General features: G+C 41.0%; 2 protein-coding genes across 5 annotated transcripts; both read left to right on the forward strand.

Moving 5' to 3' along the window:
* Positions 1-329: 329 nt before the first annotated feature.
* Positions 330-3,248, forward strand: LOC125556753 (translation initiation factor IF-2-like). 3 transcript variants are annotated; one of them, XM_048722626.1, is made up of 4 exons: positions 330-703; positions 1,687-2,035; positions 2,245-2,765; positions 2,799-3,248. In XM_048722626.1, the coding sequence occupies exons 1-4, from the start codon at positions 554-556 to the stop codon at positions 2,889-2,891; spliced, it is 1,113 nt and encodes a 370-aa protein (XP_048578583.1). In that variant the 5' UTR covers positions 330-553; the 3' UTR covers positions 2,892-3,248. The 3 variants fall into 3 exon arrangements, with proteins under 3 accessions (XP_048578583.1, XP_048578582.1, XP_048578581.1); XM_048722625.1 differs by having other exon boundaries at positions 2,245-2,684; positions 2,718-3,248; XM_048722624.1 differs by having other exon boundaries at positions 334-703; positions 2,245-3,248.
* Positions 3,249-6,423: 3,175 nt separating this feature from the next.
* On the forward strand, positions 6,424-11,747 carry LOC5512462. Of its 2 annotated transcripts, XM_032381870.2 has the most exons (5): positions 6,424-6,572; positions 6,689-6,745; positions 7,239-7,391; positions 8,091-9,243; positions 9,360-11,747. In XM_032381870.2, exons 3-5 carry the CDS (start codon positions 7,250-7,252, stop codon positions 9,445-9,447), a joined length of 1,383 nt encoding a protein of 460 aa, XP_032237761.2. In that variant the 5' UTR covers positions 6,424-6,572; positions 6,689-6,745; positions 7,239-7,249; the 3' UTR covers positions 9,448-11,747. The 2 variants fall into 2 exon arrangements, with proteins under 2 accessions (XP_032237761.2, XP_001632796.2); XM_001632746.3 differs by lacking the exon at positions 6,689-6,745.
* The last annotated feature ends 3,004 nt before the right edge of the window (positions 11,748-14,751 follow it).

Genomic DNA, 14,751 nt, shown 5'->3' on the forward strand with positions numbered 1-14,751 from the left:
ATGATATAGAAAATACTCTCCCTGCTAAAAACATATAAAATAATTTATGCTTTAGCACATTTCCAATGTTTTTATTTTCCTGTGAAAAAAATGATAAATAAAAAAGTCACTGTTACTCTTCTTTCCGGCTCGTTGTTTTTTCTGTAGTACCGCTGTGCATGTTACTCTAGGATTAGTTGCTGAAATTTATGGTAGAGGACTTTAACTCTAACTGTTTTTTGTTACTAGTGTCTGCTTGCTCATACCATGAAATCATCAGACAGGTCAAAGGCGAAAGGTTCAAGTGGGGCTAGATTCCTTGTAAATTTTCGGCAATTTCAGTTATCCCAATCTACTCAAAAGCTCGAGCTAAACCTGGAGATTTACAAGGCCTGAAGCCTTGCACCGCGGAGACACTGTGTTTAACAGAGGTCGGATGATAGAAAAATCGAATGAATGCAATGTAATAATAACTATTGTGATTTTGATTAGAGAATAGTCCAAAAGGCGGGTAGTTCGTTTCGCGTAATGCGTCTAAAGTGTGTGTAGGGATTAATTATTCACTACGAAACACATGCACAGTAGTTCGGTTAGACTCTCCGCTGCAAGTGACTCGGAAGGGTACAAAATGGGTGCTATTTCTGTTATAATTTTACTCTTTTTCGTTTCTTTTGGCTGTTGTACTCCGGAAATACCAAGGCAGTATGCGCGCCGATCGTACATGGTAGGTATTAGAGAGAGGAGCATATGGATAACTTAATTTAAAGTTATTGAAGGAAGGAGAAATATTGATACTCGTATACCATAATAATGGTCTTGTTATCTTATGGAGGAAACGAGCCGGTTTTGATGTGCAAGAAAACTATGTTTATCAATCAAATTTTTACAAAGGATGTTGGACTTGTGGCTCGATCCAGTCTCGCACTGTCTTGCATCACTTTTCTAAGTGGACTTTTCTTAAACAGACGTAGTGTGCTTTACATATAAGTATGCATTTCACGGTTTCATCAATCATTCCTTCGGCCTTAGTCAAGATGGCCCACATTGTCCCTCTCCACACACTGCGGTCTGTTTCCCAAGTTTCTCACGACGAGCCGCCCTGAGCCCTAGAGGGTCATACGCGAGACTTCCCCTTCTGTTGTACAGAAATAATGCCTGGCGAATATTAAAAGTGAAAATAGCGTCTTCGTAATTGTTTCTAAAGTCTATGAGTTTATTTTATTTCTGCCATTATATGAGAGGGGCGTAAGGGGGGCGGGGGGGGGGGAGGAGGTGGGTGTGCAAACCGCAAACCCGCACAGAAAAATGCACAGAAACCGCACAGGAAAACGCCAAAAACGCAAAACCGTCAAATTAAGTCAATAACCATAAACCGCGCAAGTAGAAAAACCGCAAAACCTTAAACCCTTACGCCCCCCTCATTAATTTGCTGTTGATTTTCCTCTACCATCAAATACAAAAGGGGAATTCAGCAAGAAATCATGTTTCAAAATATGCAACAAAAAGCTACTTATTTTAGCACTTACGAATAAAGTCCAAAAGTTTTTTTTTTATCGGAAAAGGTCACGTGATCTCTTTTTCGTTTCAATATTAATATTATTGAGCCATAAAAAGAAATTACTTTGAAAAAAAGCCTTTACGAGTCCTAAAACCCACTGTAGGAAATATCAAAATCAAATAGCTGAATGTAAGTCCTTATTTTTGCAGCATATGATCTCAGGCAAGCGTTTCGGGATACCATTTGGTCTGCCTGGTCTCTACGGTGGATTCGGTCCCGCCTTTCCATTTGCCGGTTACTCCCCGGGCAACTTTCCCGAGTATGGCCCGGACGGGTACGGCTGGGGAGACGACTACGGCGCAGATGGCGGGGGGGCGGGGCCTGGAGGATACGGCGGATATGGAGCGTGGGGTGGCGGTCATGAGGTAGGGGGATGGGCCCACCACGAAGGTTTTGGCGGATTTGGACCAGGATGGAACCAAGGAGGGTGTGGCGGGTGTGACTGTGACGAGGGATGCTGTGGCGGCGGGTTTGATCCCGCATCTGACTGGGTCATGTGTAAGTATGGGAGTCCTGTCTTACAGGGCCGTAGCAGGGGTGGAGCATTTGCCCCCCCCCCCCCCCCACATACACACACACAATATTTCCAAATTATAATTCTCGGCCTGTGGACTGAGACTTGATTTTTCTCTACTTTTTTGTCTGCTACGGCTCTGTCTAGAAATGCCGCTGTCTTAATTCTAATTAATTACTTGTTGCATTTCTAGTCGGTGAAAAGCCAGCGGATGCCCCATCTAAAGCTGGTGGTCCTATGAAGCCTAGCGGCGCGGGTCTAATGAAACCTGCTGCACCAGGTCTGATAAAAGCCGACAAGCCTGCTCCCCTGAAAGCTCAGTCAACAGTAGGAAAGCAATGGCTTCAAGCGGAACAAAAACTTGCAGCGCTCAAGCAGAAAGGAGTTGGAAAGATTGTGAATGACCCTTTAGTGTCTCAGGCTAACGAGAATAAAGTCAGTGACGCAGCGGGAATGTCTGCAAGACTTGAAGAGAAGCAAGCAACGGAGAGTAGCCAGCCCTCGAGCCTGGCTCAACAGACTCCTCAAGCAGCCAAACAGGCTCAACCGGTTCAACAAGATCAAGGTAACACGGCTCAGCAGAATCAGGCAATCCAAACGAATCATGAAAAACAAGTTCAGCTTACTGCACAGGATCAAAACAAACAGGCTCAACCGGTTACACAGGATCAAAACAAACAGGCTCAACCGGTTACACAGGATCAAAACAAACAGGCTCAACCGGTTACACAGGATCAAAACAAACAGGCTCAACCTGTTACACAGGATCAAAACAAGCAGCCCCATCACGCAGACTCTGGTATGCCAAAACACGAAATTCTCCGAAGGTCACAAAATTAAAACAGTCAAGCATTTGCATCTAGCGTCAGTTCTCTTGATAGAAAAATTAAAGGACTGAAGCAAGACAAGACTGAATCACTATTCTAAAACACCAAGCGTCGTCACTAATCACACTGAATCAGTTATTAGTTTCTTATGAATTAAGTAAATTCACCAAGGTTGTGATATTAAAGGCCGATCCTAGGCAAGTCAGCGGCTTTATTTCTTACTATGCCTAAACCGTGTAAAACACAAATAACCACCCAAAGTTAGCACCTTTGTATTGTCATATATTATGTATTAGCATTTGCTGGCGACCATCCTGACTTTCGAGCTTATAGCTGTATGAAATAAAAGCCCTTAATACTTTTCGTAAAATATATGTTCTGTTTTATTAAATAGATAAGTTTTTTCTAGAAGCATACATACCTAAAATTTTCTAACATTTGCCTCACCAGGTAATCACTTTATTCAACTGAGATTTGTAATCGTATGGCCTAAAACTGCCGATGACAGCCTTGTCACGGTGTCTTGTTAACCCAACTCTAACTAAAACTCTAAGAAAAATTATTTGTTCAAAAGTTTCATCCTTATAATATGATGGTAAGACCATAGAAATTCTAAAATGGCAACCCGATGCTGCTTCGAGTGTAGACTACACCTTGCAATAACCTGCTTCCATCTTGAATATATCAGTTAAATAAATGTCAAAGCCAATAGTCGTTAATACTAGGGCATGTATACAACGTTGTGTATACAAGGGCGCATATGCTAGGGCGTATATACTAGGGAGCTTATACTAGCGCGTAATATTAGGGCGCATATACTAGGGCGTATATACTAGGGCGCATATACTAGCGCGTATATATTAGGGCGCATATACTAGCGTGTATATACTAGAGCGCATCGCATATGCTAGTGCGTATTTACTACTGCGCATATACTAGGGCGTATATACTAGGGCGCATATACAAGGGAGTATATATTAGGACACATATAGTAGGGCGAATGGCGCATATACTATTGCGAATGGCGCATATACTAGGGTTCATATACTTGGGTGCAAATACCAGGATGTATATACTAGGGCGCACATACAAGAGCATATATACTAGCGCATATATAATAGGGCGCATATACTAGGGCGTTTATACTAGGGCGTATATAAACCTTTTACTGTTCATTGCCAGGATATTTACAATCATTTGAGGCAATATACGATCAATGACACGAATATACATTCATTTTCGACAAAAAGCGCTCATTTGCGTGAATACAAATTTCATAGACTAGGGCGCATATACCAGGCTGTATATACTAGGGCGTATATACTAGGGCGTAAAACAGTAGGGCGTATATACCCGAAAGTATAAACTAGGGCGTATATACAAACGCGTATTTACTAGCGCGTAAATACTTGGGCGTATAGACTAAGGGCGTATATACTAGGGCGTATATACCAGGGATTATATACTAGGGCGTATTTACCAGGGAATATATATACTAGGGTGTATATACTAAGGCGTATATACTAGGTTCAGTTCAGTTCAGTTCAATCTTTGTTTATCGAGGGTAACATATTTAACCGAATATACAGTTTTCTAACATATGGCCCTCGGATAGTAAGCATTGTCACTGGGGGTGGTCACTGCCAGAGGGTTTATTGCGTCCCCAGTGGTTCTTTTACGTCCCTTCGATTCGGGTTAGTGTAGTACAGCTTGAAGAGACGGGACATCCGGTTTAGTGTCCTTATCCGAGAAGACTGGAAACACGGGAGAATAACTTACTCACTTGTGACACAAATTCGAATCAAGGCAGGAACCTGGAAAAATCCCCAGTTTGAGCCAGGATTCGAACTTGGGCCTCAGCAGTGAGAGGCCGACGCACTAACACACTAGGCCACCCGTGCTTTCCATACTAGGGCGTATTTACCAGGGCGTATACTAGGGCGTATTTACAAGGGAGTATATACTAGGGCGTATACCAGGGCGTATTTACCAGGGAGTATATACTAGGGAGTATTTACCAGGGAGTATATACTAGGGCGTATTTACCAGGGAGTATACACTAGGGCGTATTTACCAGGGAGTATATACTAGGGCGTATTTACCAGGTAGTATATACTAGGGCGTATTTACCAGGGCGTATACACTAGGGCGTATTTACTAGGGAGTATATAATAGGGCGTATTTACCAGGGAGTATATACTAGGGCGTATTTACCAGGGAGTATACTAGGGCGTATTTACAAGGGAGTATATACTAGGGCGTATACCAGGGCGTATTTACCAGGGAGTATATACTAGGGAGTATTTACTAGGGAGTATATACTAGGCGTATTTTCCAGGTAGTATATACTAGGGCGTATTTACTAGGGAGTATATACTAGGGCGTATTTACCAGGTAGTATATACTAGGGAGTATTTACCAGGGAGTATATACTAGGGCGTATACCAGGGCGTATTTACCAGAGATTATATACTAGGGAGTATTTACCAGGGAGTATACACTAGGGCGTATTTACCAGGGAGTATATAATAGGGCGTATTTACCAGGGCGTATACACTAGGGCGTATTTACTAGGGAGTATATAACAGGGCGTATTTACCAGAGAGTATGTACTAGGGTGCATGTGCCGGAGCTTATAAGTGTATAACTCATATTTTTTCAGATCGTTTTTTTCAAAAGTGTTTCCATATAATCGCTCACGATCGCTTAATTTAAGCGATCGGACGATCGTGAGTGATCAAAATGTAACCAAAAGAATATAAGGTTATTTCTCTGTAGCTGTTCAATTACAGTAAACCCCCGAATTTAAGAATCAATTATTTATAATCAATTATTTATCTATTATTATTTTTTATTATCATATAAGAATCAAATAAGCCTAAACTGTCTCTTGCGCTTAGTAACATTTTAGGCTATTCAGGCTCTTGGATAATTTTTAGTATATGGAAATATGATAACAATAACTAATAAAGTTATATCAAAACAAGAGTTATATTGATATAATATAAAACTGGCCTTATATAATTCCATTGAGTAGCGATTTCAGATTCACTTCAAAAATTCCCTGTATCTCTTCTTTTCCTGCATTGAAACTCATATCTAAAATTAATTACCTTTTTTTCAAATTTTTAGATTTCTTATTATGTATTGTCATTGTTTACTTTGAAATTCAATGTCTAGACGGACAGAGCAATAGATGTTCATTATGTTATGTAAACCAACATATCAAAAAGTATTTTTTCTAATGGTCCGTCTTCGGGATATGGGGCTTAGGTGCAATTTTCAAATGTTCAAAGTATGAATTATCCTTGTTTTTAGGGAGAAGTCGGGCTCTGATCAGAAATTAAGCCAACTTTGCTCGCTATTATCTATTTCATTAAAATTTAAAATTAAGCTTTTTTAGTCAGAGGAACTCCTTGTATGCGGAATCTTGAACTTATATATTTAGAATTGGAAAATTTCATGCCATTTTTCCCTCTTTCGTCTAGACGCGCTTCAATGCTACTCTCCTTATTTCTACACATTCGCCAATCAGAATCATTCAAGGGTTTGATTATGCATAACGAGAGACTGCCGCGAGGTCAACTTCTTAGAAATATGCACTCGAAGCAAATATCAAAACACTGTGAACAGAATTGTCGTGTCAAGCTTTAAATACGAAAAGAAATAATCATTGGTGTGGATATTTTAAAAGGTATGATGAGTTTTTTCCATATATGAATACCCTAGTTTCTTTTTTTTAACTATTCTCGCAATAATCGTTTCAAGATCGTAGCACAGTTGATCCATTTGCTACACACTTTCGTTTAGGCTTGTGGTGTTTGCCACATTTACTTTTGACGTCCAAACCACGTGCATCGGATGAAGGTAACACAAAGAAGTGAAACGAAAATAATGGTATCAGACTGAATCAAATATAAGTTCATAAACACATCTTTACATTGCTCGCTCGATTCATCGTGTAGCAAGACCCGTGTTCTCTGTCGCTCAGTTCGACTGCTGCTACTAAGAAAGGAATATAGTGATGAATTTATTATCAATAAGCAAGAATAAGCTTTTCTTTGGCTTTTCGAGTACCGGTGTATCTTAGGTGGGATACAAAGCGCTTTTTTTTACATGATAAAGTATGTAAAGCTAAGGGGAGAGTTTAGTTTAACTAATTTTTTCTGGGTTGTGAATAGTTTAAGATAAATTAATTAACCTTATTAAAATTCAATATTTTGGACCGCGTTCCGGTCTTTTAATAATTTGATAGTTAAACTGCAAACTTGAAGATTATGAAAAAAAGACGGTTTTCGTTACTGACACGAGTGCAATTATGTATAATGCATCGACTCAGCATATTCTTATCTTACTTTAGAAAAGAAAACAATGGTTGACTTTCGTTCTGGGCAGAAGTGGACGGACTTGAGTCGGAAACTGGTTCAAAGTTTTGAAAATGATTTTAGTGACGATATAATTAAAAGGAGACAAGAATTTCAGAAGTTCCAAAAGTTAACAGCTGCTCTTTCAGGTGAGTCAAAGTTTGCTTTTAATTACAGTTTGAGGTCCTAGGCAGCGGAAGCAAAAAAATATTGTAGGGGCACAACTCAAATTGTGTTTATCTCCGACACCCCACCCCTCCCCTGTATCTCCTTCAAAGGGTACTCGATAGTTTCGTCGTTGACAACGTAAAAATACTTGATATATGTCATTTAACAGCTGGATGGTCAGTATCGTGAAATACCGTGATCGAGGTTTTGAAAATACTGACCGAATTATTTGATAAAACCTTTAAAGGAAAAAGTCGACAACAACGCAGATTTATGTTTTTTAAAACGATATTTCGGCAGGCCAATACCTGCCTTCTTCAGATTATTTACCTTACTGATAAACCTGACTTCAAGTTATAAACCTGACTGATAAACCTGACTTCAGGTTATAAACCTGAGGCTGGTATTGTATACTGTTGACGCAAACCACAAGGTCCGACACACAACCTTTTCGTTGTTTTGTTGTGTCCACAATGAAACATTGATAACAGCAGTGTTATATGGGAGATACCTTTGCAGAAAAAAAAAATCAATGTTATACATACACACACCTATTCCAAATAAGGTTGCATTCGGAGAGCCCATGTGACAATGGAGTAATTTCATTTGACAACTTGCGCAGATACATTTCAGGATCGTTCCTCTAGCAGTAAGTAAACCCCCTTTTGGTGAACTTTCAGGTTTGTTAGGGATGAAGGTGTTTTGGAGTGGAAGTATTGTGGAAGGTAGCATGATGGACCCAACGGCACGAGGTTTAGAAGCCGACGTGATGATTTCCCCAACAAACTTGATCCTTTCTCGAGATCAACAGAGGGAAATGTTCGAGTACATTTCTGAAGTACATGGATACGTAAGACTTCGAGTCACAGAGGACCTAGCATTACACCTGAGAGACGCCGTTTCGGAACTTAATGTTAGAAGAAACGTTGACAGTGGCGCAGTGTTTATCGTCTCTGACTTTGCATCTGGGGAATCAGATATAATATCAGAACTCCCCGATAATTTCTTCACAAGAGCGCTTTCTGACACTCTGCATTTCGATAGTCTCTTCACTTGTGTTTCCCCTCAAGGACCTGCCTGTAACCAAGTTGTCGAGGGTTTTGCACACATCTTTGAAGGGATCACCAGTCCTAAACAATTACTACAGAAATTTGCAATCAATGCTGGAAATAGATACATTTCAAAACTGACAAAGCAAGAAAAATATGGTGACAAATTGATGACCAGAGGAGAAACTCCAACAAAACAAAAAGCTTTTGACTATATTAGCTTGTCGAGAACGCAACCTAATTCTATCAGCTTGGACTCTGTCTTCTCGCTGGAATGTACAGGCTGGCCGGAGATCGCTTCAGAGTACTTCAACAGGGACAGAAACTGGCCACCCTTATCGACACTCAACAAGATACGCAACGACGGCTTCCATCTTGTGTACAAACCGCTGGACAAGGAATCCGCAGACTCGGTTGAGTGGCGAATCTCATTCTCCAAAGCAGAAGCTGCTCTCTTCAATTCCATGAGCCCTCTCATGATGCATTGCTACCGCATTTTTAAGACCATCTATTACTGCGAGCTGACATTGCCCAAGGTCCTTTGCTCATATTACATGAAGACGATCTTCCTGTGGGCGTGCGAGCGGCTCCCTGAAGATGTCTGGGACGAGTCTAACCTGGCGCAAGTGGTTTTGGGATTGCTTGACGAACTTGTGCATTGCCTGGTTACCAAGTCCTGCCCACATTACTTCATACCAGAATGCAATCTGCTTGAGCATGCGCATCAGGATTTCCTTCTTGATCTGGCGAGAAAGGTGCTGGAGATACGCACCCACCCTGACAGGTAACCTTGAAAACAACCGCTAGCTAGCTAACAAAACTGACCGACTAACTAGCATATTTGCAATTCTGTCCCTGTCAATTTTAAGAACATGGTTTATTTCGTATTGTTTTCTTCAGGTATCCCAAAAGTCCAACTAAGCCAGATGGCGAGAAGTCACACCAGGCCTCCTGGTCGAACGTGGAGGGAGATATTGAGCTGGACTAAATTTTATAATCACCAAAAAAGGCTTAAACACGAGGTTCAGCTATTAAAGCCCCTCCCACCCCCGGGCCCAAATTTGCAATCATAACCATAACACTGCCAAGCTAGCAGTCACAAAAAAACATATCTGTTTTAAAAGTTGTCATCCGTTTTTCCCCCGGTCTTCGCCTTATCGGGAGATTGTATAACATACTTAGAGGCTTTAATATTTAACTTGCTTTTGCAACCACTAAACGGTACACTCTTTTTTTATAATGACGTCTAATTTACAGTTGAGGCTGGGACATTTTAAGGCTGAATAAGTTCTTACGGTGTTCTTAAATTTTAGTGTATATAAGAATATAATATCCAATAAATTATTAGGAATAGAAATACACTAATGATCAATAGCAATAATAAGATTGTTACTCTGAGCACAATTTGATTCTGCATTATAGAACACAACAGGACTATAAAAGATTTTGTTTTCTGCTATCTGAGCCTTGGCATGTTCTTAGCATGTTCTTAAAATTTGGTGAAATCTCAGGCTGGACGTTCTTATAAAAAAAGGTTCTTATAAAAAAAAGAGTGTAACTATGTTAAATGATTTCGCCGCAACTTGCAGATAATCTTGTTTTTACTCGCCATACGTTTCATGACAGGGTCAAAAAAAATAAAAAATAATAAATAAAAAATAATCTATGCTCTGGCTTCTCGTGATTCCCACACGTACGATTCATATATGAGTACACCGATTGTTTCTCAGGATAAGCTTATTTGGAAATAGTTTATTCATCGAGAATAATCAGTCATGCTTCTTGTTTCTCTCATTCTTATATAATCTCAACATACATTAGGCTATAGAGTACAAGCTTAGATGGCTGATTGATAGCTAATCCCCAGCATAGAGACAATCTTGGGAAAACGAGAGACAATCACAGACGTTCGCGCTTCATTAGGGCAAAGGCTATAGGAATTTTTCCTTCCCGTATTTTCCCCGAAGACGTGAGCATAAAAAGTGTCATTTTGATGTAAATGGAACACATTGACAGATCTTGATATGTGTAAATGATAGGTGCAGCCTAAGGGATAATAGAGTTGTGACCATTACTAATTTAATAAATATGTTATCCTAAAATAATCTCCTAATCCGACATCTCATCCAAAACAAGAGAGTATGCTTATAACCCGAATCACTACTAAGTACTAGGCCCTGCTGACTCACAAGGATTAGAAAATTGCTTTTTAGCTCTAGCAATTATAGCAGACACACACAATTGAAAAAGCTCAACCAAAAAGGGGCTGGAAGATAACGCAAAATTTGAGATACTGAGTATTTGTCATTAAACGACCTTTAGATTAATGCATAGAATGGCTTATGAGAGTGTAGGACTTTTGTAAAAAAATTTTCCCTTGGGGAGACTTACTCACTATACAATTATTATGTAAATGATTACATGGCATTTCTGGAAAAAAGGTCCAAATATGGAGAGTAGATTTCCAGCTTGTCGTTGGAAAAAGTCTCATGTCCCGGATGTGCAGGAGGACCGGGAACATTTCAAAAACGCAAAAGCCTTTCTTTTAGTAAAACAATAAACAGATATCAGAACGATAATGATAAAACATCCCATTTAATTCGCTCTAATACACCCTAATGGTTTACGAATTGATTTTCCACGTCAGATCAACGCGGGCTAAAAAGGACCGCATTTGAGTTGTCTCTCAGTTGCTTTTCATGGAAGCCTTCGGGATATTTTACCAAAAGCGCTTCAATTTATCAGGTAACACGAAGCGGTCTCTGAGTAGAAAGTGCTTCAATTTATCAGGTAACACTAAGCAGTCTCTGAGTAGAAAGTGCTCCAATTTATCAGGTAACACGAAGCGGTCTTTGAGTAGAAAGGGCTTCAATTTATCAGGTAACACTAAGCGGTCTCTGAGTAGAAGCTTATGCATGCTTTATCTCTGATATCCATTGATGGAGCTTGTATGAAAAAGCTAACGGTCTGACTTTTTGGAAAGCTCGAAAACAGTCAATTTATGCTGAATAGCCAAAATACTCATCCAAGATTAAAAGTTTTTTTTTATTTATGTAATGCACAACTTTGAGTGAAAGTCTTAACTTAAGCAAGTGTACAGTAGGGTTAATAAAATACATTTACGAGTGTATAGTATTGGTGAAAAATAGGCCATGATCTACTCAGGCTTAACTAAAATCTAATTGCAAGAACAATGTGTCTATGATTTTAGTTATTTTTGCCAAAATAGATAGAACTTATTTGTGAACGATTTTGTCCTTTTTACAGGATTAAAATGGCTTCATTCAAGATCGTTTTTGTTTGTCTTGCGCTCCTTCTTGCTCTAGCTGCCGCTCGTAGTAATGACGAACAAGGAGATGAAGTCATGATAAAGAGTATCTCGAGTGTCTATGATAGGCCATGCCAACCGTGCTACCAAAGAAACCCGAGGGGGGCAGTGCATGAAAATCATCGGCTGCGAACAACGGGATGAAGTCATGAGAAAGAGTATCTCAAGTGTCTATGATAGGCCATGCCAACCGTGCTACCAAAGAAACCCGAGGGGGCAGTCCTCGGGTTTCTTTGGTAGCACGGTTGGCATGTTGGCAATCCTCGGCTGCGATGGATAGAATCATGGAAAGCATTCGGCCCTTTCAGTAACGTTATGTTATAATCTACAATATATCTAATTTGGTGTGAAAAGTTTTGATGAGATCATTTTTCTAATAACCTACGTGCAAAGGCTAATTTACTCAAGACGCGTAAAGGCTAATTTACTCGTGTTGCGCAAAGGCTAATTTACTCAAGGCGCGTAAATACTAATTTACTCGTGGCCCCCAAAGGCTAATTTATTCGGGAGGTACAAATGCTAATTCACTTAAAGCTCGCAAAGGCTAATTTACTCGTGACGTGCAAAGGCTAATTTACTCGGGGCGTGCAAAAGTTGAATTACTTCGTTTTAGCCTTTAATGGGTACATACACTCGTCTTTTCTCCTGGGTCCCCTCCCATAGTTTCTATTCTTTACAACAAAAACACTGGGTGTCACTTGACAGGGGTGGACCCTGGCCACGTGACCAGCTCTCACCAGGTTCTCTCCCCTTCTTACCCCTGGGGTATAAGAGGGGTGGACCCTGACCACGTGACCAGCTCTCACCAGGTTCTCTACCCCTCCTTGCCCCTGGGGTATAAGAGGGGTGGACCCTGACCACGTGACCAGCTCGCACCAGGTTCTCTCCCCTCCTTGCCCCTGGGGTATAAAAGAGGTGGACCCTGACCACGTGACCAGCTCTCACCAGGTTCTCTCCCCTCCTTGCCCCTGGGGTATAAGAGGGGTGGACCCTGACCACGTGACCAGCTCTCACCAGGTTCTCACCCCCTTCTTGCCCCTGGGGTATAAGAGGGGTGTACCCTGACCACGTGACCAGCTCTCACCAGGTTCTCTCCCCCTCCTTGCCCCTGGGGTATAAGAGGGGTGGACCCTGACCACGTGACCAGCTCTCACCAGGTTCTCCCCCCTTCTTACCCCTGTGGTATAAGAGGGGTGGGCCCTGGCCACGTGACCAGCTCTCACCAGGTTCTCTCCCCCTCCTTGCCCCTGGTGTATAAGGGGGTGGACCCTGGCCACGTGACCAGCTCTCACCAGGTTCTCTCCCCCTCCTTGCCTCTTGGGTATAAGAGGGGTGGACCCTGGCCACGTGACCAGCTCTCACCAGGTTCTCTCCCCTTCCCTGCCCCTGGGGTATAAGAGGGGTGGACCTTGACCACGTGACCAGCACGTGACCAGGGTCTCTCCCGGTCCTTGAGGAGAAAAAATGAACGACATAAGATACATATATTCTTTATAAAATAATATGTATTCTTTATAAAATAATAACATGGACTGCTCTTCTATCCCTAAAGATTACTCGATTCAAAACAAAACAAACGGTATATACTTCTGAACTTGTGTCCTGCTTTGGAGCCTCGCCTCTCTCTTGTTATACATTTTTTCAACGAATCTTATATATAGACGTCAGCTCTTCTTTGTAGACGTCGGCTTTGAAAACGTCAAATACTACATCGCTGCGGTAGCACAGTCTTGAATAGACTCCCTCTCTCTCTCTCTCTCTCTCTCTCTCTCTCTCTCTCTCTCTCTCTCTCTCTCTCTCTCTCTCTCGTACGCTATACACACTTTAAAAGCTAATTAATAATTAATAATTAATAGTAATTTATCATTACTATGAGCAGTAATTCATGCATGCAAATACTTTTTTCTGTAATCATTCAGTCCAGATTATATTTTGCAAAAATCATAAAAATCCATAAATGGCGGATCCAAAAAAAATCCTTACAAAAAATGATTATTAACGTTGTTTTATGGCCTTTTTGCATTGTAAAGCCGTAAAAAGGTTGATTTTGACATTTCTGAATGATGCAAGATGATTTTAACTAGTCCAGACCTGGGACTCTCTTTGCGCTCGTCATTCTGGCTCGCGTGAAAGAGGGTCCAGTTTTTATTGCATGCGCATGCGCAAAAGTACACCGCATATATGCGGTGTGGCCTGGTTGCTTAGTTCAAGATGGCTGCGAAAGGGACGAGCGAGAATTTATTTCAGAAATAATACGCTGATTTTGATCGTGGGTAAATACTTGATTGTCAATCTTTTCTGAGAACCGGACAGATGATAATTAGAGTCTGTAAATATATCAATCAAAGAGCTTTTCCGTTTTCGTTATTTTCACGCGCGCGCTTTAGGCAATAGCGTCATTTCAAACGAGCGCGCGCTTTTTTGGAATTTGATTTTCAATCACATTTTATCGCGTTTTTATAGAAAACAAATCCCAAGCAGTTCGCTGATATTCCTTCACATGTACAAAACTTTTTTTTTAACTTAGCGATGATCGATTTTCGGAGCTCTGCACTCGACAAGGTCTAGCGGGAATCGACCCTCCTTAGGTACGTCCGTTATTGCGCGCGCTCGTATTTCAACTTTTGCCGTGAAGATCGCTGATTGGTAGATGTTCGCGCATGCGCATGCAATAAATACTGGACCCTCTTTCACACGAGCCAGAATGTCGAGCGCAAAGAGAGTCCCAGGTCTGGACTAGATTTTAACCTGATATCTGATAATTTAGGCAATATTTGAAAGAATGGCTAAAAATCGTATTTATGACGTCATTGCGACGTTATTAATTGATTCCACCACACATAAAATAGGGCGTAACGATTCTTTGCATGCTGTTGATCATTGTCTGTAAGTTTGATGGTCATAGCCTTAGCGGTTCATGAAATACGGAGGGGGAGCCTTTTAGCCACCCCCCCCCCCCACCCC

This window comes from Nematostella vectensis, chromosome 15 (assembly GCF_932526225.1).
Source record: "Nematostella vectensis chromosome 15, jaNemVect1.1, whole genome shotgun sequence".
Lineage (NCBI taxonomy): Eukaryota > Metazoa > Cnidaria > Anthozoa > Actiniaria > Edwardsiidae > Nematostella > Nematostella vectensis.